Here is a 23,724-nt window from a genome sequence, read left to right on the forward strand (position 1 = left end):
TACCTGGATAAAGTGGAGGTAGAGATGCGAACATGCGAAGAGCCTCGGCCACCCAACGGACAGTCTCCCATTGCTCTTGCTGCTGGTCAAAGGTCAGACCCCCAGCCCTGTGGTTTCTTTCTAACATGCTACTGGGGTATGGGTGGCCATTGTTCTCGATGGTTAACTATTGGCCTTTCCACACTCAGGTTTAAGTGGCTCTAATATTGCTTATAAACCTTGGAGTCTATATATATTCTTACCTCTACCAGGCCTTTTATTGTAACAAGTGATGACTTTGAGGGATCTTCTCTTTGCAGTGAATATGGCTTTGCTGAAAAGGTCGTGGAGGGGATGTTTATTGTTGTCAATTCCATCACCATCAAGATTCACTCCAAGGCATTTCATGCTTCTTTTGAGCTATGGCAGCTCCAAGGCTACAGTGTCAACCCAAACTGGCAACAGAGTGACTTGCGACTCACCCGCATTACTGATCCGCAGAGAGGAGAGGTAGAGTTGTCTTATGTTGCCTGTCATAACGTGCACAGAAGAGTGGCACTCGTGCTACCTCAGTCCTCTGGGGTAATCAGTCTGAATTCTCATACAGTGGCAGTAGGGAGCTTCAGTGAGCTTGCCTGCTGTTTGCTGGAACAGGGTGGCTGAGAGCTGACTCGTGTTCACACCTTTCTCTGAGCTCTTCTAATCTGAGAGAATGAAACTGGAGAAGCTCTGAATGCCCTGGTGGTTTGGCTGCTTTTAAACTCAATGTGAGAGAGGGGGTTAGATGTTACCTGGGGCATGATTTCATTTTTGTACTGGGATCATGGAAGAAAAGTGCGTTGAATGATTTTCTGCGGCCTTGTTTCATTCCACACCTTCTCAGCATTTATTTTAACCCTTGAAGTTGTTGAAAATCTCAGCATTTTCCTATTTTGCTCCTTCTGGGTAGGTTTTGACGTTCAAAGAGCTCACCTGGCAGACACTTCGGATAGAAGCAGATGCCACTGACAATGGCGATCAGGATCCTGTTACTACTCCTCTGAGACTCATTACCAACCAAGGGAGGATCCAGATCTCTCTCAAGAGAAGGGTGAGAGTTTCCTCCATACTTTGCTGGATACAGTCTCACTGCCTGGTGCAGTGATGATGCATATTTCCTCCCACGTTCCTCAGTAACCGTTCTTTTCCTTCACAAATGTTGAGCCCAAGCTGCTATATTGCTGTTTTCTGTTGGAGACAGCTGTGTTCTTACCAAATGTCAAAGCAGTTTATTTCCCAGGGGAGGATAACATGTATGGAGCAAGTTTTTAAATCCATTTGAACACCTCAAAGAGAGCTGTCATCTCTTTACTGGGAGATTAAAACCTGTAAAGAGCCTTATTTTTAGCTTATTTTTAGCCTTATTTTTAGCTGTCAATGGAAATATGACTAAAAAATTGAAACCATCTCTTTTTTTAAGAAAGAAAACAGTGAGCAATTTGCCTCCTAAAGAGGAAGTAGCTTTGACTACTTTCCTTCTCAGAGAAGGTACTGTGGACATCCACCAGATAAGTTAACTTCTCTCTCAAATGAGTGTCAGAGCAGTGTTTCGTGTTTCTGTTACAGCTTCTGTGCATTATAAAGAATGTGTGTGTATGGTTGCAGCTCTTGAAGTCCCTGCCTCCTCCTTGCTGTTTCAGACCAAAGATTGCAATGTGATGGCATCTAAGCTGATGCTTCTGCTTGATGACCTGCTCTGGGTGCTGACAGACTCTCAGCTGAAAGCAATGATGAAATACGCAGAGTCTCTGAGTGAAGCCATGGAGAAGTCTGCCCAGCAGAGGAAAAGCTTGGCACCAGAGTCTGTACAGGTGAGTGAGTCGTGATTTGGTTGTTGCTCTGCCAGGAAAAAGGAAAAGACAAGGTGAAAGAGATGGTTTCTGTTTGTGTGGCACCTGGCCCTTGCTCACAGAGCATCTCCCTGATGGGAACTGGTAGGCTTACCTGGTGTCAGGTCAGTATCCCATGGATTGGGGGCTGTTGTTGGGTAACAAAGTGACCAAAGGAGTTGGATTCATTGCCAGTAAGCATTAGAGAATGTTCATACGTAGTCACAGGCTAGATGCTGTCTCATAGCAGGGTAAAAGTGGTGTTAAGTTGCATGGCTTTCTGGATTTGGCTGGCACATGGAAAGTTGCAGCAGGTCCCATGAGGATTTGATTTGGTAATAAGCAATAAATATGTTCCAGAAATAATATTTTCTGCCTCTGACAATCTGCATAGGCCTGGGGGAAGGGACTGGCATAATAAATTATGACATAAAACCATAGTGAGTGTGATGCTCAAGGGAAAACATTGGCACCTGATTTCACTGTTGTTGTTTGGGTTTCTGTTTTTTCCTTCTAATACTCTCGAGAGCTCTTGATTTTTGCAGTTGTTCTTTGGTTCGCATATAGCTTAGCAGTGTATGAGAACCTTGGGACAGCTGCTTCTGCCAGTAACCTTGAACTTCCCTTACCACTTTCTTTGTTTTCAAAATGCTGTGCTGAGTAATTGTTTGGCGAATGTTGCAGAATAAATACATAGGGCAGAGGACAAAAGATGTTTTCTGAGACAAGGATGAGGGAATAGGAGTATCGCTGCTGGTGGTGGAAGCTCCAGGGAGAGAGGGCTATGCACATAGTGCAGTGGGATTACACAGAAGAGGGGATCAGGAATATTTAGCCCTTTTTGTCCATGGGGATCAGGAATACTTAGCCCTTTTTGTGCAGGAGTCTTTGAGTATGTTTCAAGATAAGTGAACGGTAACGGTAGCTTGATGTAGAGGAGGCAGAACCACAGGCAAAGAGTTTTGCTCATGAAAATATAGGAAAGGATCCAGATTTCTGGACTTCCAATTCAATTTCTATAAATTGATGCCTTGCAGTCTGGAAGATCGCATGAGTTGTTTTTAATTGCATTATAACATCTCTTGGGGTTTTTTTTGGGTGTGGTTTTTTTGTTTGTTTGTTTTGTTTTGTTTTCTATTAGTTCTTACCAAACTTGTCTGTCTCTAGACCACACCGCCTCCTCCAAGTACCCAGCAGCAGTCCCGGTCTCAGCCATTTGGAGTCAGCCCAAATGCAAGTAGCATTGGTCAGTACTTTGATAAGCACGACGTGAAAGAGTCATCGTACCACCTCCTCATCTCACGCTTGGATCTGCATATCTGTGATGACAGCCACACTCGAGAGTCAGGTAACTGTGAGACCAGTGCTGGTTATTGTAGTGGGAAGTGTAATTGATAGGGGCCTCGGAAGCAATGGGGTCTGGTATTTTGGTATTTGAGATTCTAGGTCTGGTTCTTATGATATGAATTGTTGGCCTGTTAGATTCAGTTGTCCTTTTCCTTGCCTAGGACAAGATTTTGATATGGCTTTCTAAAAGATGATACCCTAATACTGGCCACGGTGACAATCAGTCGGTGGTGGCAATCAAAGCAATGTTATACTGAATTCTCCCAGTTCAGGACTTGGATTGCAGAGCTGATCATGGTTTTCTTTGTTCTGTTTTCCACAGGCACTTTGAAGCATGGGATGCTGGGAGGTGCCATGCAGCTGACCTTCAGGAGGATGGCTTTTGACTATTATCCTTTCCACAGGGCAGGTAAGGGAGTGTGTGGCCTCCCAGCTTGAGGAGGGGGATAAAAAAGAATTTGAAGAACACTGATGATGTATGACTTCAGGCAGGACTGGAAGAAAAGTCCCAAGCCCTTTGTGTAGCCTAAATCCTCCTGGGCAGGGTTAATCTGATTTACCTGTTGGTGGATGATTGACAGGTTTCTGGCAGAGCAGAGTACAAAGAGAGGAATAAGTTACTGTCTGTTGTGAAGACATGAAGATGAAACTTTGGATTCCTTTTCAGTTACTTAAGCTCTGGATCCGGTTCTTACATGTGTCTAATCAATTTTGAAGGGTTATAGGATGTATCCCAGGAGAAAATCTGTTTGTGGTTAACTGAAGAATCAAGGAAAAGTGACCTTGGCATTCTTTGCAACACTTAAATTTGGAACACTTGCTGGTAGGACCAGCTCTGTTGTGTGAAATCTGCACTTGTTTCACAAGCACTTAGTATGCTGCACATTGCATATTCCAGATCCACTATCAATAAAGAGGAAGGCTGTACAGATTTACATACATTTGAGGGGCACAGGAGGGTTGTGTGTATCCAGGAACCTCATTTTTAAAGCCAGGATGTTTGCTTTCATGCAGGAGATGCGTGCAAGCATTGGGTGAGGTACAGTGAAGCAATGGAAACACGGGGACAGTGGGCAAAGAAGTTGGTCAGTGAATTTCAAAGCAAGACCGAGAAGCTTTATGAAGAAATGGACCCTGCATTTGCCAGGACTTCACTTTCCCCCTTCAAAAAGAAACCAGGTAATAGTATTTGATAAAACTCCTAGTAAAACAGGAGATGGTAACAATTTTGCTCCATCCAGCAATAACTCTAGTTACCTTTCCCCAATTTAGCAGGCTGATTTATTGGTGCAGAAATCCATAGCACACTAAAAATAATAACTATAATGGCAAAGGAAAGTGGCTGTCATACTGGAATACCACTGCAGCAAGAATGGACAGACTGCAGTGGTCACTTTCCTAGCTTATTTATTGAGTTTCTCCATAAGTGAGTATATAAGAAGTAAATTAAATACTTAAAGCCTGGCTGAAGAACGTGTTCTTTTGCTACAGAGCAGACTCATCTTTCACAGCGTTCTTCCTTCAAAAGTCCTAAGTTGTTTTTTTTTTTTTCTGCCTATCTGTGCCCATCTGTTTCTAATTTTGGGGCTGGTAATTCTGCTCTGTGAGCACATGGGTGTTGGTATTGATGGTGAAGTTTGCTGCAAAGGAGATGAATAAAACCCTGCTGGTTCTGCTTGCCCATCCCCACAGATACTCCGTTGAGTCCTCGTAAAAAAAGTCCCTCAGAGAAAGGCCGTGTACCTCCCACAAGTCTGCCACGACTCCGGCACCCTCCCTGGAACCGGCTTCGATCCAGCTGTGTGGTAGTTCGAGTGGATGACTTGGATGTTCACCAGGTAGGGCTTTGAGCAGGGTCTGGAGATGTTAATGTCATTTTTAAAAAAGAAATTTAATCTGATACGATTCAAATAAATCTTGCAAATCCTGTGTCATCCAAGACAATCAAAACTCTGCCCAGAGAACCCAAATGCCATGTTATGTTGCATGTAAAACTTTTAAACCAAGCACGAACTGCTGATAATTTTCATGTTCAGAGGAAATTGCATGCATAACCACAGGGTTTCTGCATTCTGTGTCTGTTCACATCTAAACTTGCATCAAGCATTAGGCAGGCCCAGGGTAAAAGATTTCATGCATTTGAGAAGTTAGTGAGGATATGGATTTTTGACAGAGGAGAAGTCTTCCCTCATGCTTTCTGACACAGGAAGAAAGCATCACTAGACTGGATCAGGTCCTACATCCATATACCCTGTAACCATTGCAAGAGTGTAATCAGTACCAGATGCTATAATGGACTTACCAACATGCTGTGAATCTTGAAGAAAGCTCTAATAGATTTCAGTTCTGTTTATTCATGTTGCCTAATTGATTGTCATGGCTCTTACTAGCAGTGACAGGAGACATAAAGAACTAAATTCCCTCAAAGGACAGGAGTTGGCAATATTAGCAGGTAGAAAAAAGTTTTATTTTTACTTGAAAGCAGAGTATGTTTGATGTGTAAATGAGATGGATTGAATATGGGAGACTGCAGGGTTACTGGGACACTTTGTTTTGCTAAATCTGAATTCTGCACAACTGCTTACCCTTGTGTTTTCAGGTTTCTACAGCTGGTCAGCAAAGTAAGAAATCCTCCACCTTGCTTTCATGTAGTAGAAAATTCTTCAAACTTCCTGATAAGATCTCTGCAATCCATATTGAATTCACAGAGTATTACTTCCCAGACAATCAGGACTTTCCAGGTAATACACCAAGGTTAGCACCTTCTTTCACAAGTTTCTTAAAGAATCAATAAACTCTTAATTCCTTAGGTGTGTAAACCCTGTTACATATTCTCTGGGTGTCCATTTTTATTTAGTTTTCTAATGTTTGCCTTATATTTTTTTTGCCTGTGGGAAAGTGGGATGGAGTTTGCCTGGTGCAGAACGTGGATGTAAAGTTGTGCTTGCCAAATAATGTATCCAGGAACGTATTGAAGGAGCTGCTGTGTCTGCCCAGCTCTCAGGATTCTGCCTTATTGCTTAGCACTGGAGTAGGACTGTAGGGTGCTCTGGGTGCTCTGCAGATGGCTTGATGTGAGACCTGGAACACCTCGTTTCTCTGGTGTACCACAGCTTCTCCCTTTCATCAGGAGATCTGTCTTCCAGCGTGTGTTGGAGCCATCTGCATGGTGTTGTCAGGGCAGGTTGTACACTGAGCTGTAGACCACCTGAAGTCCCTTTTCAGCTATTGTTAATCTGTTTCAATTCTGTTTCCTTCTAGTTCCATGCCCCAACCTGTATGTACAGCTGAATGGCCTGATGTTTACCGTGGATACAGCAAGTGTGCTCTGGATAAACCTCTTCTGTCTGGACCTTTATCGCAGCTTGGAGCAGTTCAAAGCCATCTATAAGCTGGAGGACTCACGCAAGCGTGATGAGCATTTTGATGTTCGACTGGATGGCTTCCGGCTGAAGGTACCATTCATTTCCTTCCTTTCCCAGTCTTCAGTGTTCTCTCCCTTCCTGTTGTGGAAGGAACATGAGACCAGGATGTAGCTGGAGTGCAGAATGAGAAAACAGAACATCTACCTTTCTCTAACTTTCTCTGTCTACCATTTGTGTTAGTTTTGTTTTGATCTGTGAACAGTAAAACAGGCGCTTCAGCTCTAGTCCAGAACAGGCAGGCAAGTCAGTATTTATGAAAACAGTTTCAAGGAGAAATTGATGGTTCAAGTAGTCAAAAGTTGTTTTCTGGCCTTTGGAAACCACTTTGACTCTCATACCGTTCCCAATGGGCCTGTGTCTGCTGCATTGACGTCCTGTGGTGTTTGTCGTTGACTACCCTTGTTAGCGGTTTTGTGAGGAAGCTTAAAGGCCTGAAAGTGTAGTAAGTCCTTGCAGAGAAAGATCAAAGTGTGTGGCTGTAAGCTGAGCTGCCACGTAAGCCATGGATGGTAAAAGAACCTGAAATAAAACTCAGTTTAAATTCTCTTGTGTCTGATCCCTCTTCCCTGATTTGTAAATTTTATTTCATTTTTTCGGGTAGGGATAAATTGAGTCTAGTCCAGCTCTTGGGATTTTAGTAGAGATCAAGACTTCTCAATTGTTTATATATTCCACAGCTGACCTTCTGTGTAAATGGTCACAATAAGCCTCTGCTGGTTTCCCTTTTCACCGCTTTACTTGTAATATCTTTCTCCTCGATGTAGCTTAACATCCCCGTGGAGAAGAAAGTCACTGACCATCCAGATCGTCCACAGACACTCTGCATTTGCACGTCGGAGATGACTGCCACCAACACTCGCCATGCTCCCTTCTGCAGCTGTCAGGACCTCCAGAACCTCTTCCGCAAATTTGCCGGTTCAGAATTCTTCCACTCCAGCTACACGAAGTTCCCAAGGGCTCAGGACAGTTTCGGCCTCCTCCACACCCTTTTCTTGCGCCACGCGTATGAGGTGGATGCTGGGCCTCAGAAGCATCCAGGCGTTCCCCAGCTTCTACAGAAAACCTCTGCCTCTGAAGATCTGTGGTCTGTGTATTTCACTGAGCTTTCCCTGGACTTCGAGGGAGCTGAAAGCTCAAAGGGCAGAGCCCTTAGCTTTGTTGACCCTTTTCCCCTTTCCATTTGGGCCTGCCTTCCCAAGAGATGGGGCCAAGCTCAGCTCTCTAAACGACAAGAACTGGCTGCCTCTGAGTTGAAAATCAAGCCTTCTGCCAGCTTTAGCAATCACTCCAAGAATGAGAAACGTTCCAGAGAACATGGGGTTTGTCAAAGATCAAAGACTGACCAGGATCTGAAGAACATCTACAAGGTCCCAGAGACAATGGCTGTCTTGGGAGAATCTCGCTCTGAAATTGATGATGGAGTAGATAATAAAGAGCTGGAAGCCTCTGCTGATATCCATGTGCTTGTGTCCTCATCTGTTCATGTCAAAGTTCGGCTCAACCACTACCAATACTTGGTGCTGCTCAGGATGAAAGAAGTTCTGCAAACACTACAGGAGCAGTTGGCCCAAGACACCCAGGAAGTAACTGGGTCTCCTTTAGATCCCATGTCTGCTTGCGTAGGAGTTGTGTTCCACAGTGCTGAAGTGGCTGTACTCATGAACACCACACCAGGCTCCGTCTTGGAACCCAGATCCCTTGACTCGGACACAACAAGCCTGATCGAGTCGGAGCTCTCGCCTTCAGACAGCAAGGAGGGGCTGGTGGACGAAGAGAAGGAGCTGAAATCAGAGACCAGTTCAGAGAAAGGAGTATGCAGTACCTCAGAGGTCCCAGAGGACAGTGGGATTGAAAGTACAGGTACCAGTGTACCTCTGGAGAGACTCCCAAGATCTGCAAGTGATGGAGCTCTGAGTACAGCTCCGCGTAGTAAGAGTGTAGAGGAGAAAGGTTTGATAGAGGAGGCACATGAAGCTGTGGAAGCCATGGTTGCAGAAAGACCAGCAGAGACCAGCAGCCATCCTCAGAGCCCTCCTGCCCTCCCTTCTAGCCCAACTTCAGACACGCAGCCCTTGGGGAGAGGAAATAGCGCTCTCAATGGCCAGGCAGAGCTCATCCCTTTGAAGAACATAGAGGTGGAGTTGTCTAGTGCGCTGCATATCACAAAGGATGCCACGAAGGAAGCTCTGCATGTGACTATGGACCTCACCAAAGAAGCCATGTCTATAACAAAAGACGCTCTGAGCCTGAGCCGAGAGAAGATGACCTCCACCATGCAGAAAATGCTCTCTCTCCCCCCAGCCAAGTGAGTGGGCCATCCTCCTGTGCTTCTCAATAGCAGCAGCAAGGCTGCTGGGAAGGGGGGAAATGTAGGCTGACTGCTCCCTTTCTTTCCATATCATTTGGATTAGAGATAGACCATCTCCAGGAGAAACATCTAACCTAAGTACACTAGAGTCTGACTTGCGAGTGTTCAGAGTCCAGCCCAGTATCTGTGTAATCTGGAGGCTAAGTTGTTTGCCTTTATCACTTTGTTTTTTGTAGGGATTCTGTGCCCAAAGCAGAAGAGGGAGCAGTGACTCCAAGCGGGAGTGGCAGCAGCCGAAAGCGTTTCTTCTCCATGAAGAGGACAGCATCCCAGCATTCCTTTGACACCACATCTGTGGATGGGAGCGGCCCTGAGGATGGGCTGTCTGTGGACAGCGATGGCAGTGACGGCTTTGTGATGCTCACAGACTCTGGTAACAAGTGCTTGACTTTATCCTTCTCCCTACTCTTATTTCACACTGGTGAACAGTTTTCTGCCATGGGCAACTGGCTCATGCTGTGTTCGTATGGAATGCACTTGTGCCACTCCTTCTTTTTGAAGGTCATGAGTAGTTCACCCACAATGGCTTTTTCTGCTTTTGTAGGTGCTTTTTCTTTGAGATGAAGAGTATAAATGAGTGGGGAGGGTGACCCCTGCCCATCACAACGGTGTTCTAAGGCATTTGGCCATACTAGAGGAAGGACTGTAAATGTGTGCGGGTGGGTGGCTGGTACGTAGCGTTTAGGAAGGGTTTAGTAAGGGCTGGTTGGAAGTAGGGTCCACTGAGCATTTCGGCGAACGTCTCTCACTTCAGCTCTGTATTGCTTAAATTCATCTGAGGAGCTGGAGAGAGTTCCCTAGAGGATGGTATGGGCTGATAGGCCATGAGATTCAGGCAGGTACTGAGATCAGGACTTCTTAAAACCAGAAAAAGAATCAGGATCAAGTTGTTGTTGTTGTTTGTTCCATTTCAGAACCCAGCCTGGACCCTCTTCTTTCAGAGCATCTTCCTCCGGTCCACAGTGACACAGGCAGCAGAGCAAGCCTGATGGCAGAGGACGAGGGTGGAGCGTCTCCTGAAATAAACAGCTCGACTTCACAGAGTGAAGACCCCAGCCTTCAGCTGGTCAGAGTTCTGTTCCTTTTCACTGCAATACTGCCTCTGAGTGAATCTGGAAGCTGACTGTGCGGTGGTGTTTGTTTTAATAAGTGAGCTTGTCTCTTGCTGTTTTAGGTGTCTGTGTTCGTGTTGAAGGTGAATGAGGTGAACTGTGGAATAGAGGCACGAGGTGATGATTTGTCTGTTGCTGTACAAGTAATGAACGTGGTTCCAGAGCAGCTGAACAACATTGGAATGTGGCAGTATCTGCGTGGCTACCTGGGTAAGACACTGGCTCTTGGAGTCTTTTATAACTGGCTTTTATCCTGGCCACCCTCAGGGAATGTTCCATTTTAACAGTGTTAATGTTTAGTGTCTTTAGGATTGAATACGACTTGTGAGGGAACGTGAATGCCAAGAGTCTTTCTGTCAGTGGTTTAAATCTGGTATTTGAAAGATGTTTCCAAAGTGCCTACGCAGTCAAGCTCTATGGTGCCTAGTAATCATTGACTGGGATTTTTTTAATTGCTGCTAGGATGCATGAAATGAATTAAAAGAGTGAATAAAGCTATCTAGGAAAACTCTGAAGTTATTCCTGCCCTGAGAATAATGCTTATGGGCCAGGGTACTTCCCCAGGGCTAAATTTTAATTACAAACAAAACAAAAGAAAAAAAAAAACAACCAAAAAAACCCAACCCACACAAAACCAACCAACCAAAAAAAACCCAACCCCAATCCAACTCCAAAAAAAATGAAACTAAAAGCAACTACAACCCGAAACTTAAGTGAAAGCATGAGCAGTTCTTGGACTGTTGATCCTTCCCCTCCCAGTACTGCCTATGGCCAGGAGGGGGCAAAGTGGAATACAAGATCAGGCAGTGTTGAGGTCAGGGGAAAGACTGGTCAGGGCTGGAGAGCGGGGTGGTGAGTTTGTGGTCAGCTCGTGTCTGTGCAAACGAAGGCTAGTTTTAAAGTGTGCTGAGATGGTGAGAGAGAGGGATGTGTTTGGGGGCTTAAATGGTCCAGCTCTGGTGTTAGTTCTTGTGATGTGGACTCTTAGTTGTTTGAAGTTTGGATTCATTTCATGTGAAGGATGATTTCAGACTGCTGTCATTGTGAACTCGGCTCCGTTCTGCGTCTGGACAGTAAAGGGCTTTTCAGAATACCTATTTCAAGTTTATATCTTATTACTGATGCAGTCTTCTGCAATGAAATCTTTCTGCTATAGCTCTAGGAGATCCAGGTATAGAGAAGCCTTCAGTCCCTGAAGCTAGTAAGACCCAGCCAGAAGTGTGCTTGCGTCTTGAAGTAGGACCCAGTGCTGCTGTGCATTCACCACTCGCTGTTCAGAACGGCTTCCTTCGTATGCTGCTCCACAGTTACACAGCAGAGCTCTTCATGTCCTCCCTTACCAACCTTGGCCCCTTTCTTGAGGATGAAATAATTCCAGAGGTGATCCCCATGGAGATAGAAGTTGTGGATGCCAAAATCACATTGAAGGTGAGTGTATGGGGAGCCAGAGATTGCCCCCAGGATGGTATCCTGGGCAGAGCTCACTTGCAAGATTCTGCTTGGGAAAGGATGCTGTGGGATGGCTGTGGGCCTCTGTAGAGGTCCTGTTTTCCTCATACTGTTTGATTTTGCTTCTAAAAACTGCCTTAGGGATGAACGAGTAACACAATGGAATTATTGAGTGATCAGATTGTGGAGAAATGGGAGCCTGACATTCAGATTCTCTCCCCAGCTTTGTTGATGACCTATTTTGCAGACTCAAGGGAAAGAATTAAATACCTCTTCCTCTAAGTGCTTGTGTGAAATGGGAAGTAGTTGACCTTTTCTGTAAACAGTTAGGGGATTATAGATTAAAACATTATATACGAGCTGGTTGATATTTAGGAGGGGGGCACTGACAGAAGTTCTTGATTAAACCTTTTTGAAAGCAGTGCTTTGGCTCCACTGACAAGCAGGAACCAGTGTTGCTGCACAGCAGCGTGAAAATCTCCAGACTAAGGGACATTGGCTTTTTTTGGTTAAGGAATATTGGCTAGGGGTTTGAATCAGGAATTTGTAGGATGACAACTGTGAAGAGCAGCCTTCAGGGTGATGGTCATAGGCCTCTCCTCAACCTTTATTATGGGTGTGATAGAACTTGGTTCTGATCTGTGGGAGTGCTTTCTACACAGGTTGACTCACATGCAGCCTTGTATATAAAGCCAGGCTTTCCCGTGTGGTGGGTGACCTTGGTGAGCTCTGGCAGTGCTGCCAGTTGGTCACAGTACTCCCGTGAAGGCTGGGGGCAAGGGGAATCCTTTGCAGAGTTGCCAGAGCTGTCACAGCAGATAATCTCTTCTCTGCTTTGTTTTTTTCCAGGATGACAGCCCCCGGATCTACCCTACCTCCCCTGGCCCTGTTCCTATCACCTTGGCAGTAGATCACGTCATTGTGAAGCGCAGAGATGATGGGGTGTTCTATCTAACAGGTCAGCAACGTCGGGAAACTTGTTTTGTTCTCCCCTTGCACCCCCCAGGCTGTGCTGGAGGTAGAGTGCTCTGCTGTGCCTGGTGCTGGAGGAGATTGGAACTGAAATGTGATGGTTGCTGCTGGGAAGGATGGGCTCTGGTGTGTGAGCAGTCCCTGCTTCTGTTCTCTGCAGTCATTTCTACTAGAAAGGGCAAATAATCTTCTGTCTTCAGTGCAAGCACCCAGGTCCTTTGGCTGCTCTGCCGTGTTCATCTCTGGATGCATGCATTCCTGCCGCTCTAGTTCTTGCTACTTTTGTTGTTTTCTTTGGACAGCAAATTTGATACCTCGGGCAGAACAGGTTATAATACCTAAAGCAATGAACTGGCAGCCTGAATTCATGCCTGATGTTTTCTTGAGCTCACAAAGTCAGCACAGATTACTGCTTCTTCCCTTGCTTTAGTTTCTTTGTGTTAAAATGGGAATGAATTTTTTTCTCTGTTTAAAAAGAAGAGAAAAAAAGACAAAGTTATTTTTTTGTCCTGAGAACCCTTTTGTATAAATGTCCACACCTGAATGTTTTCTATGCTGCTTTCCAGCTCCGCAAGGGGAGGGCTCACCGAAACAGGAAAAACCTGTGTCAGTTCTTCAGGAACAGAAGGCCCCAGTGGAGTGTGTCTTGGCAGCCCCAGCAGCAGGAACACGTGGGCTGCAGGTGAGTCACTGCTGCCTGTTGCTGCCTGGACAGCTAGTAGCTGGCAGCAGGCTGGAAAATTGTGTCTTTTGTCTTCATGTTTTTGCAGTTACTGGTAGGTGTGGTGTGTTGCAGGTCTGGAGTGCACAGAAAAGCAGCCTATATCTCCTTTTACAGGCATTCTGAGAAGTAAGGATACCTTGCCCAGCATAAACTCTCTTGTTGCCTTTCAGAATTCTCTTGTTCTTCTGAGTGGCTCCATCTTCCCACTGTGTCTGGTTCCTGCTTAGAAAAAGAGGAATCGGGAGGTTCCCACAAAGAGAGAGATGTTTAGTGCGAGTAGAGAGGTCTTACAGCCAGGGAGTTTCAGGTTGCCTAAAGTTTCTGCTGTTCAGTTTGAACTTTCATTCCCTTTTGATCCATATATCTGAATGCCAGATAACTTGTTTATTTTGAGATAGGCAGTGTTCTCTGCTTACCGTTTGATGCCAGGTCTACTTGGTAAATTAATCACTTGCTATGGAAAAATACATATTAAGGGAGCAGTGTGGCTGACTAGATACAGAACTGGGCTGGGAGTTTGGATTCTGTTCATTAGTTGGTGGCACATCACTTCATTTCTCATCTATCTCCCTTCCATTTAGTGCAGAGATTTTCTCTTCTGCCCCTTCATAGCGTCTTGTGAAACAGGGCCCTGACCAGAGTTGGAGCACATAAGCATCACAGTAACTTAGCTTCAATAACATCAGAAAATAAACTGAACTTATTAGGAACAAATGCAAAGGCTAAATTCTTGAGTAAAAATATTTCTGAGATCCCAAGGAAAGAACTGTCCTGTGCCACGAAGCTGCAGGGGGATCTCGCTGGCAAAGTTTGAGGACAGAATTAACTTTGGTCATGGAGACAAGAAATGCCAAATATCTGCTTGCTCCAGCTATCATCTTAACAGATCTTTAGAGGTGTATCAGGACCCTTTATAAAAGAATAATGCAGATCAGAGCCCAATTTTTTTCTTCCTGCTTTCTTTGTATAGTCATCTTCAGCCAAAGCTAGCTGCTTTGCAGGAAAAAACCTTACCCACTGCAAGTCTTGTTCCTGTGCCTAGAAATGTGAAGGGAAGTCTTGGGAGAAAACAGTGGTTAGACAGCCATCACTGGCAGCCTGAGCTGACTAAGGACAGGAATGGAAGTCAGCAGGCACCAGTCGGCAAGTATTTCTGCAACTCAAACTGGGTCACGTTGTCTGAGCTTTGTGTGGTTGTGTCACATAGTGTAATTCATCTCCAAAGCTCCTGCTTTGGTTTTCTTCTTTGAGCACATCGGTGCAGTGAGATCTGCCCTGCTGCTTTACTTTTGGAAACTCCTGGTTTGGTTTTTTTTTTCTGTTTGTCTCTTGTAGTTAAAGGAAGTGCCAGAGTTGCAAAAGGAGCTTCAGACCATGAAAATAGCCCTTGCAGAAGCCAACATGGACAAGGCTCGCCTTCTGCAGGAAATTAGGAAATACAATCCCCTCTTCCAGCTTTGACAGTGAAGGCGCAGGCTGCAGCTGCTCCGGAGGAGTGGAGACCACCACCAGCACTAAGGCGGCTAGTTTGATTATATTGCTGCTAAACGGGTCAACCTCCTGGAGACTGATGGCCTCAAAGAATGGAAACCAACTGTGATTGCAAAATGAACTTGAAAGAGGGAGAAAGGAAGGAAGGCCTGGCTGAGCAACAGGGAAGGAATGAGAAGGAATTATCTGTTTGCAGCCACTTTTCTCTGTCCTGGCAGTATGGTGCTGCCTCTGTCACTGAACCAGGGCAGTGGTCAGCCTACAATCAAAAAGTCAGAAGTTGGGGGGGGGACACCCCGTGTCTCTTCATCCATGGGTGGTAGTGACAGTCTGCTTTCAGCCTTCACCTTTCATGGTAACATCTAGAGATGGTTCATGTTGGGGTTTCTGCTTCTTTCAGCTGTCCTTGTTGTGTTCTTGCCCAATCATGCATGACAGAACACAGCAAGAGGAGTGTAGTTACTTCACCATGTCAAGGAGGGATGGAGAATAGGTATGGCAGAAAACATTGCTCAGAGCTCTGGTGGGAAAGCACGTGTACTATCACATCAAAAACAGAAACACAGGAGGTCACTTGGTGTGGGAGGTGCAGAAGGGATTTCTCTCTGTGGAGGAAGGGGGCTGCAGCTCATTGTTCCCTCAAGAACAGGGTCAGGATAGTAAAGAAATTCCTTCAGACTTCTTTTTCCACCAGTAATTTGTTGTGTCAAGACAGAATCAGTAGTATATTAGACTTAGTTCATTCTCACTTAATCCCGCAATGTTTGGCTTTATTGATGCAGAAACACAAAGGAATTAATTTGTTTCATTACAAAGCGCTATTTAAACTTTCTTTAATCTTACAATCAAAGAACAGGGGTGAAGGAAGTCGATTAAGTCACGGAATGAGATGACCTATGCATTTTCTTTGGGATGCACGCTGTCCTCAAACCATCGTGTGCCAGAGCTTCACCAGTGGGGAGAGGGAGAGCAGTACTGGCCGCTGGCTGCCTTCCTACACGGTCATGTGTCTTTCTTAGCACTGAGCTTACGCCTGGTCTTAAATGTCTTTTAACAGGGATGTTGGTATGTGGGTCAGGAGAAGGGTGCTGACCAGGCCCCCTTGGGTGGAGGCTGACACTATGAACTGCTCACTGTGGGGTGGAGATGAAACAGTGGCTGCTGGGTTGAGCGTGGTTTGTATTCTCGTCTTTTCTGGAGCTGCTTCCCTGAAGAGGAAGAAGCCTCTGTGGTCACTGACTGACTGAATTTATAAAGAAAGAACCTCTACAAGCGTGGAGGGGAAAAAAAGAAAACCCTAGTAAAATATGAAGTAAACACTAATTTTAAAAAATAAAAAAGGAAATGTCATTTATGAGCTGCAAGAATCAAATCCACTCCTGAAGGCAAACTGGTACGTGGTTTCTTTGCTCTGCTGGTCTGGGCAATACATGGTTGATGGGCTGAAGAAGGAAGCAGCCATAAGGGGCAGTTGTGAAGGGAGAAGCTGTTCAGAGGAGAACTTGCTCTGTGTTGTGATACAGAGGGGTGTGACTTTCAGCCCCCTCCGTGTTACGGATGAGCGACCGTTCCCTCCCCTGTTACACACAGCATCTTTATGTGTGCAGAGTTTGTTGGATTTTATCTTATTTCAAACTTTGATTTGGCTTTTTCTAGATGCATTTTGTGTTCATGTAAATGTAGCATTTCTGATGCACAGGCTTTTAGTGCATGTAAACCAGGTGGCGGTTGCCACACACTAAGTGCTAGGAAAAGTGACAGATTATACGTGATTCTCCTTTAATAATCAGATGAAAACTTCACTCCTCTATAAAGGTTGGGTAACCCTTACTGTGATTTTTAGCTGATCACACTCCCCAAAACTTTAATCTAATGGATTTTTCTATTTTTTTTCTATCTAAGCATTACTCCACTGAGATTAGTTTAGGTAAAGGAAGACAAGATTTTAATCCTGCTCACTATGCAAGGAGCAGCCTCTGATTTACAAGCCATAATGAGGTGAGGCCTGGAAACTATGCAAAAGCAGGCAAGTAACTTGGGAGTTAAGTTTGTTTTTCCTACTGTGCTCTTATATTCTTGTCCCTTTGCCAAGCTGTTGAACACTTCCCCTGAACAGGCACTCCTGAGATCATTTTAGTTCTGCTTTAGCTCTAGGGGAAACAGGGACGTGTTTACAGCGCTAGGCTAGATGTGGAGGCACTGCTGTCTGTGGTTTGCGGAGAGCCAAGAGTGGATTCCTTGTGGTTGTTAGCTTTCACTTTGAAAGAAGAGGGTATGTAAGAGAGGGACGGTGATTAAAACAACTGTCACTCTTAAGATCATCATCTTAATTCCATGTTTGACTCCGTTAGGCTGAAGGGAGCTTTGAATAACAGTTGTTGGGATTAGTCCTTGCATGCTAGGTTTGAACAGCCAGCCTCGGGGCAGGCTGTGCTGCCAGAGTCCAGCATTTCTTCCAAGATCTGACTGACCAGTGCTTGCAATCAGACATAACAGCAGCAGTGAGAGCCCGACCTTCCTTCTTGAACCTCTGGCCGCAGGCAGCCACAAATGAATGAAAAGCAGGAGCGCTTGCCTGTGGCAGAAGCACGGGAGCTGAGCTGCAGGAGGCTGCACGCTCACGACCCACTTAACCTGGGCTAGCTCTGAGGTTTGGATGCTCTGGCTTCTGCCAGTTGCTTTCCCTCCTCCACGGGAGAGGATCCACTCCTCCTCGTTCCCGTTAGACAACCTGGCTGTTTCTCTGGAGCCCGTTCTGTGACCCAGCCCCTGCTCAACTGTGACAGCACAGATTTGTGGTGCTGCCTGTGGCGGAAGATGCACTAGAGCAGCCCGTCAGGCCTGTTCGCAAGAGGAAAATGCACTTTAACTTTCTAAGCATCAGCGGGCATTTCCTTACCAATACTGCCTCGTGCGTAGAAGAATCTGGAAGTCAAAGCAGGGGTTCTGAAATGCAAGTTATCTTCCGTAGTAAGTAAGACTTGCTGTGAGCAAGAAAGGAGGTAACAAAGCATCTGCATATCTAGACTTGCTGTGAAACAAACCGATACGCCAACAGCTCACTGTAAGTACCATCACCAGCTGCACAAAGCTCACACAAGCAGAAGCTGAACTTTGTTTAGTCAAACCCTCGTGCTTCTGTGCTTGTTCCCTCTTCCTGCGTGAAGCAAGAAATGTAAGAATGCTTGCCTTAGGTGGAATGCAATGGTATTGCTTTTTATTCACTACTTGCTTGAAAACGGGAGGTTTCTTTTCTTTTCTTTTAAATTTTCATGACTTTGAGTAGGTGTCCAGCTTCATCTCCAGCCAACCTGGGAAATGAGTAGGGTGCAAAGGGTTTTCTTGGAGGTGGTGCCTACTTGTAGTGTCACACAACTCCTTACCCCTCCCTCCCACGTGTGCAGGCTGAACAGAGCTGAGGCCAAGTTGTTTACAGCAAATTTCTTGCTCCAGCAACTCAAGTCAACTGGTTTTGTTTAAGAATTAAAGCACTTCCATTGTTTTAAGTACCAGTAACAAGTACTGTAAAACAAAATTCATGTCCTGTGTACAAGGCATACGTGTGGGAGGACAAAAACTCCCCTATCTCCACTGATGATGATGAGCAAAGTTTACTTTTTGGAGCCTTTTATTTAAGGACTCTTTCTATGTTATGATGAGAGCCAACTTACTCCTTTGTGTAACTACAACAGTTACCCTGGGAAGAGCACATGGCCTCAGCATCTGTTACATTGTTAGAAGCAGCGTGCTCACAGGGGGCTCCTCTCTGTACAGGTGGGTAATGTGCAAGTCTGAACTTGAATTTGAGTTTTAGGCAGTATTGGAACTTTGTTGCAGTATATTTCCACTCATGCATTTATTGGTTCTATGAACCATGAAAAGAAATTAAACTTGTTAACCTCCTTCCAGGCTCATGCTTTTTTTTTTTTCTTCACTTTTCTCTCCCCTTTCACCTTCCTCCTTGTACTGTTTTCTAGACAGCTCCACAAAACTGGCTTTGGGAAGAACAGGGAGTGATGATTTCAGAAGCAGCAGCTTTCAGCCCTGCTTATGCTAATGGAACAATACATGCCCGAGGCAAGGCGAAGCTCCAGGAACATGTTGGGGTTGGTTGAGACAGATCATCACAGTGCACTCCCCCTGCTTTGCATCACACAAACACCACAATTAGCATTTCCCAGTAAGACTAAGAACACAATAAGTTTAATGTACAAAAAAAAAAAGACCCTTCTGTACACAGACACCACTACATGTGTGCCAGCAGAAAATACGGCCCTGCTGGGCGAATACCCTGAAGCCCTTGAACGTTCCTGTCCCTGCTCTGTTGAAGCAGAGGAGCCCAAGGCTCCAGGTCAGGGATTTGGCCCCTGCCAGCTGCTGCACAGCGCTGGGATGACAAGCCAGGCTTCAGCAGTGAGGGCAGGAAGCCTCCCTGCCGTCACTTAAGTCTCCACACAACGCTCCTGAAGGAGCTTCAGTCTCATAGCTCTGCTCTCACTGGTGTGAGGTTCACAACAGGAAGCTTGTTTTAACTTCTGTCTTCTCTTGCTGCTCTTGGGCTGCTTCAGTGGAAGATGATCTTTTTGTATTTGGAATTGGGGATCTGTCCTCGGGACTTGAGCCTCCTCACCGCCTCTCGCATGTGTTTGGGCTGCAGAGGTGGCAGCTCCCCCCACTTCTCACACACATCCAGGGCTGAACAACAGAAAACAAAGAGTTCACGTGAGTGGGACAGCAAAGCTTAGCCCATCTCCTACTGTCTGAGCTTTAATTTTAAAGGCAACAGGGAACCTTTTTGTTCAGGGTTTACAGTTCACATTTTGTTAACACACAAGAATGAAAGAAAAGTCACTCCCAGGGGCATCAACACTGGACCAGAACAAACTGCTTTTTAAACCATTCAGCTACTCTGGAATATGCTTGTTTGAGTCACGCAAGAACTTATGATCTTAAACCAGTTGCTCTAAAGCCACCCCACGGCAGGGTGGGGTGTTTTGGGGTTGTGTACAGTAGTGACAGGAAGGTACAACCTACAGTGGATTTAGGGGCCAGTTTCTTCTCTATCGTTTACAGTAAGTATCATTCACGCCTCCTGCCAAGGACACAAGGCAATTAATGACATGAAACAATTAACAGCAGTGAAGCTGCTTATCCAAAATGCCTCAGGCAACACACAGTGCTGCAGAGACAGCAGCAGTAAAGCTGCATCACCCCGGCAGAGGTGATCCCAGCACGGACAGGCCGTGTTCTGTGTGACAAGTCCACACAAACTGGTTGGTATCAAAACCAGCACCACCTCCAGCCCAAGCAGAGCAGGGACACAGCTGGGTCAGCCGCCCACCCGGTGTCCCAAGGAGATCTTGGCTCATCCCATAAAGGAAGAATCTTATAGGTTAAGAGGCTGAAATAACTCATTTCCCTCTGGGCTGAATTTGTCCACGGCAGCATTAACAAAAGATCTTTACTGCCCGGTTGCAGCCTGCTCCCAGGCCGACGTACAGAGCAAGAACTTCCAAGTTATCCTCTGTAGAGAGGACGAAACAGGAGGTCAGTGGTCACCAGCCTCTGCTGCCTCATGGTCAGTGATACTGATGGGATTCAAGGGGACTAGGGGCAACACCAACAACGCTTCACCCCTCTCTTGGCTTAGCTCTCAACGTAGCTCCCTGCTGCTGCTAGAAGGTCAGAGGGCTCCACGGGACAGCAAGATTGGGAACCCCTGTCCCGTCTCATTCCATGTCCTGCTCTAAGCCATGAATTTACCCTGGATTCTTAACTTTGTACTCAACATTTGCCACTCACCTTCCTCCACCACCTCCCCAACAAAGACCTTGGAGATGCCAGACATGGCGATAACCACGTTCTGAGAGACGGAGGTGCCGGTGATGGACTGGATCAGCTGGGGAAGGGAGACAGACAGCTGAGCGAGGTGCACACAGCAACGGTGAAACATTTTAACTCCCATTTAGCAGTTTGAGCCTGTCAAATGTCAACCAAGGGCTACTGAAACGTACTGAACAGCAGTAAATGAGCTTTAGAATTAGGTCCTGCACTTTGGGCACATACTGGCTGTCAAAGATTTTAGCCTGCCCTCATTCAGCTGCAGACCCTGTACCAGCAACCACTTTTTCCCCTTGCCTCACACCCCCCAGCCCACTGTTATTAAAGACGAGCTTCTATATAAACCTCATAAACCGTGTGAGGGCACAGAGCTGGCCAATAATGGGATAAGCTGATCTGAGGACAATGGTCTCAGCCACAGGGGCCAGGACGCAGCTGGAGCAGGGAGCAGCCACTGCCTTTGCATACCACAGAGCCAGCTCGTGTTGTGCGAGGCCCAGATAAGACCACAGCCAGGCTCTGTAAGGCTCAGCCTGCCTGCTCAGCTCAGCCTCCATCTGTGGCGAAGCGTTACTGAAGTCATACCCGTTTAATAGCAGCTTTGGGGAAGGCAGACCGGCGATACATCTCGTAACGGTTCAACTGTTCTTCAGAAAAGGATGAGACCAGTATTCTGGAGTGGAGAGAATTGATCGTTTACAGCAAAAATAAAAACAAAAGTCTGAAGCTCTTCAGGCTGCTGCAACAGCCCTGTGAAGCCCTTCTACCATCCTAACCCTCCTGCGGTACGAAATGGAGCTGGGAAGGGAACAGCGGTGCTAAGGTTTAGTTTATAATGCAAAATGGCTGGGCCCGCCGGGAGGGGAGGGGTCTGGGATGGAGCTCCGGACATCCTTAATTACGGGCTCATTAACTGATTAAACAATTATTACACAGTTTCCAGCGGCAAACCCCGCGCAGCGTGCGGCGCCCTCCCGAGCCCCCGCCCCCCCCGGCACTCACTGCATCTTCTGGATCTCGTCCTCGTCCACTTTGTGCTTCTTCTCCTTCCTCTCCTTCAGCTCCAGCTTCACCTTCTTGGCCGCGCACGCCTGCAGGCTGGGGTCCTCCCCGTCCACCGCCTCCGCCTCCGCGCTCCTCACCTGGGCGAGAGCGCAGCGCTCGGCCCGGCGGCCCCGCAGCCCGGCCCGGTGCCCCCACAGCCCGGCCCGGCCCCGCTCCCCGCTCCCAGCGGGCCCGGCCCGGCCTCACCTCCCCGTCCGGCGCCTCCGCCTTGGCCTCGCCGCCCCCGCCAGCCTCTCCCGCCTCGCCCTCGCCTGCCACCTCCGCGGCCTCCGGCTCCGCCTCCGCTCCATCCCCCGAGGGGGACGCGGCCGCGGGCGGCGGCTCCTGGTCGGTGGCGGCCCCGAGCTCCTCCCGACCCCCTTCGCCGGGGTCCGCCATGGCCCCGCGCTGCGACGTCGCTCCCTGATGACGCAGCTACGGGCGCCGCGAAGGGCCGCGGCGGAGGGGCGGGGCCTGTCGCCAGGGCAACGGGCCTGCGGCGGCGGGTGAGGCGTGGGGCCGCGCTGGGGGAACTGGGGGGGAACTGGAGGGACCGGGGTGGGAAGAGCTGGAGGCACTGGGGGAACTGGGGTGGGAACTGGAGGGACTGGAAGAACTCAGGCCACTGGGGGGACTGGGGAAACTGAGGTGGAAAGGGCTGGAGGCACTGAGGGGGGGGACACTGGTGGAACTGGGGTGGGAACTGGGGGCACTGGGGGAGCTGGGGGAATTGGGGAACTGGGGTGAGAAGGGCTGGGGGGCTAAATACATGAAATTTCCAGCAGGGCCTTTACACATCCTCCTCCTCGGTGAGGTTCAGGGGTCCCGAGCCCCACAGCACGGGGGTGACGCTGCGCGTGGAGTCCCAAAGGAGGGCTCGGCGGCGCGAGGCTGGTGATGGACGCTGAGCCTGTGCCCTGTGAGTCTCCTCCTGTGCGTGTGGCACAACACGGGCTCAGGACGAGCTCCCTTCACCTCTATCGAGCACGAACCGCACTGTAACAGGCTTCCCTGAACACAGGGATTGAAAACTGGCTGCCTGTTAGGATGGATACCGTTAATATTACGTTCAAATGAACCATCTGGCCGCATTTGAATTATTTTTCATGCAGGCTTGGAGCGTTATAACTGCTTCTAACCACTTCACTTCCTGGCGTAGACTGATCCTCAGCGTGCCATGCAAATCACCGCGCCTCCCCCGTGACCTCCCTGTGGGAAAACAGCTGCGAAATTATCCCTGAATATTCACCCTCCCCATAAACACGCGGAGGGAAACCCTTGGCAAAGATATTCTTTCTTTATATACATCCTCCTTTATATACATTCCTTCTTTATGTGCGTCCCTGCTGTATACACGCCCCTGAGCGAACGCCCGTGTGTGCTTTACACCAGCGTAGTAGAAACCTGGGAGACGGGATTTGACCAAAAAATGCTTCTTTCACCCTGCAGCACGTGCTGCAATCCCACTTTTACATTATTCGCGCGTTCAACCCATAAAATTAATTAAAACGTGGCAAAAAATAAGGTGGAGTGAAGGGGTCAGTGAGAGAATAACCCAGCGGGGGGGCGGAGCCTCCACAGGCCCCGCCCCCCGCAGGCCCCGCCCCGGAAGGGCGCTCGGGGGGCGGGGCCTGGCGGGAGGCGGCGGCGGCGGCGGGCGGCGGCGGCCGGGCCGGGCCATGGGGAAGGAGCAGGAGCTGCTTGAGGCCGCCCGTACCGGGAACCTGCCCGCCGTAGAGAAATTATTATCGGGGAAACGTCTCAGCTCCGGTTTCGGTAGCTCCGGTGGCGGAGGAGGAGGAGGAGGAGGAGGTGGTGGAAGCGGCTCCGGGGGGGGAGGCGGCGGAGGAGGCGGCGGGAGCGGCGGTGTGGGGCACCCGCTGTCCAGTCTCCTCAGGTGAGCGCGGCCTGGGCGGGGGGCGCAGGGCTGGGGAGGGGCTGGAGGGCCTGGGGGGAGGAGGGAAGGGGGCTGTGGGCCTGGTGGGTAAGGGGGAGGCTGGGGGGGCTGGGGGGTTGTGGGGCAGGAGGGGCGTATATAGGGTGAGGGGAGGGAGAGGCTGTGGGGCGGGAGATGGGGGAGGTGGAGAGAGTGTGGTTGGAGCCT

The 23,724-nt window shown here is 47.9% G+C and overlaps 2 protein-coding genes across 2 annotated transcripts in view; one reads left to right on the plus strand and one right to left on the minus strand.

Moving 5' to 3' along the window:
* BLTP3A (bridge-like lipid transfer protein family member 3A) overlaps nucleotides 1-18,638 on the plus strand; it is a 34,694-nt gene extending 16,056 nt beyond the window's left edge. Inside the window, exons 4-21 of the mRNA XM_068419164.1 lie at nucleotides 1-92; nucleotides 300-489; nucleotides 929-1,069; nucleotides 1,659-1,829; nucleotides 3,015-3,195; nucleotides 3,517-3,603; nucleotides 4,209-4,373; nucleotides 4,887-5,032; nucleotides 5,794-5,935; nucleotides 6,456-6,649; nucleotides 7,384-8,924; nucleotides 9,164-9,360; nucleotides 9,902-10,053; nucleotides 10,162-10,309; nucleotides 11,256-11,527; nucleotides 12,398-12,506; nucleotides 13,087-13,202; nucleotides 14,580-18,638. Coding sequence (XP_068275265.1) covers nucleotides 1-92; nucleotides 300-489; nucleotides 929-1,069; nucleotides 1,659-1,829; nucleotides 3,015-3,195; nucleotides 3,517-3,603; nucleotides 4,209-4,373; nucleotides 4,887-5,032; nucleotides 5,794-5,935; nucleotides 6,456-6,649; nucleotides 7,384-8,924; nucleotides 9,164-9,360; nucleotides 9,902-10,053; nucleotides 10,162-10,309; nucleotides 11,256-11,527; nucleotides 12,398-12,506; nucleotides 13,087-13,202; nucleotides 14,580-14,705 — 4,170 coding nt within the window. The 3' untranslated portion in view covers nucleotides 14,706-18,638. The remainder of the gene's footprint in view (nucleotides 93-299; nucleotides 490-928; nucleotides 1,070-1,658; nucleotides 1,830-3,014; nucleotides 3,196-3,516; nucleotides 3,604-4,208; nucleotides 4,374-4,886; nucleotides 5,033-5,793; nucleotides 5,936-6,455; nucleotides 6,650-7,383; nucleotides 8,925-9,163; nucleotides 9,361-9,901; nucleotides 10,054-10,161; nucleotides 10,310-11,255; nucleotides 11,528-12,397; nucleotides 12,507-13,086; nucleotides 13,203-14,579) is intronic.
* A 270-nt stretch (nucleotides 18,639-18,908) lies between these two features.
* On the minus strand, nucleotides 18,909-22,038 carry TAF11 (TATA-box binding protein associated factor 11). Its single transcript, XM_068419427.1, has 5 exons — nucleotides 21,828-22,038; nucleotides 21,579-21,718; nucleotides 21,162-21,249; nucleotides 20,538-20,634; nucleotides 18,909-19,430 (listed from the first exon to the last, which is right to left on the minus strand). The coding sequence occupies exons 1-5, from the start codon at nucleotides 22,017-22,019 to the stop codon at nucleotides 19,300-19,302; spliced, it is 648 nt and encodes a 215-aa protein (XP_068275528.1). The 5' UTR covers nucleotides 22,020-22,038; the 3' UTR covers nucleotides 18,909-19,299.
* Nucleotides 22,039-23,724: the final 1,686 nt, after the last annotated feature.

This window comes from Nyctibius grandis, chromosome 27 (genome assembly GCF_013368605.1).
Source record: "Nyctibius grandis isolate bNycGra1 chromosome 27, bNycGra1.pri, whole genome shotgun sequence".
Lineage (NCBI taxonomy): Eukaryota > Metazoa > Chordata > Aves > Nyctibiiformes > Nyctibiidae > Nyctibius > Nyctibius grandis.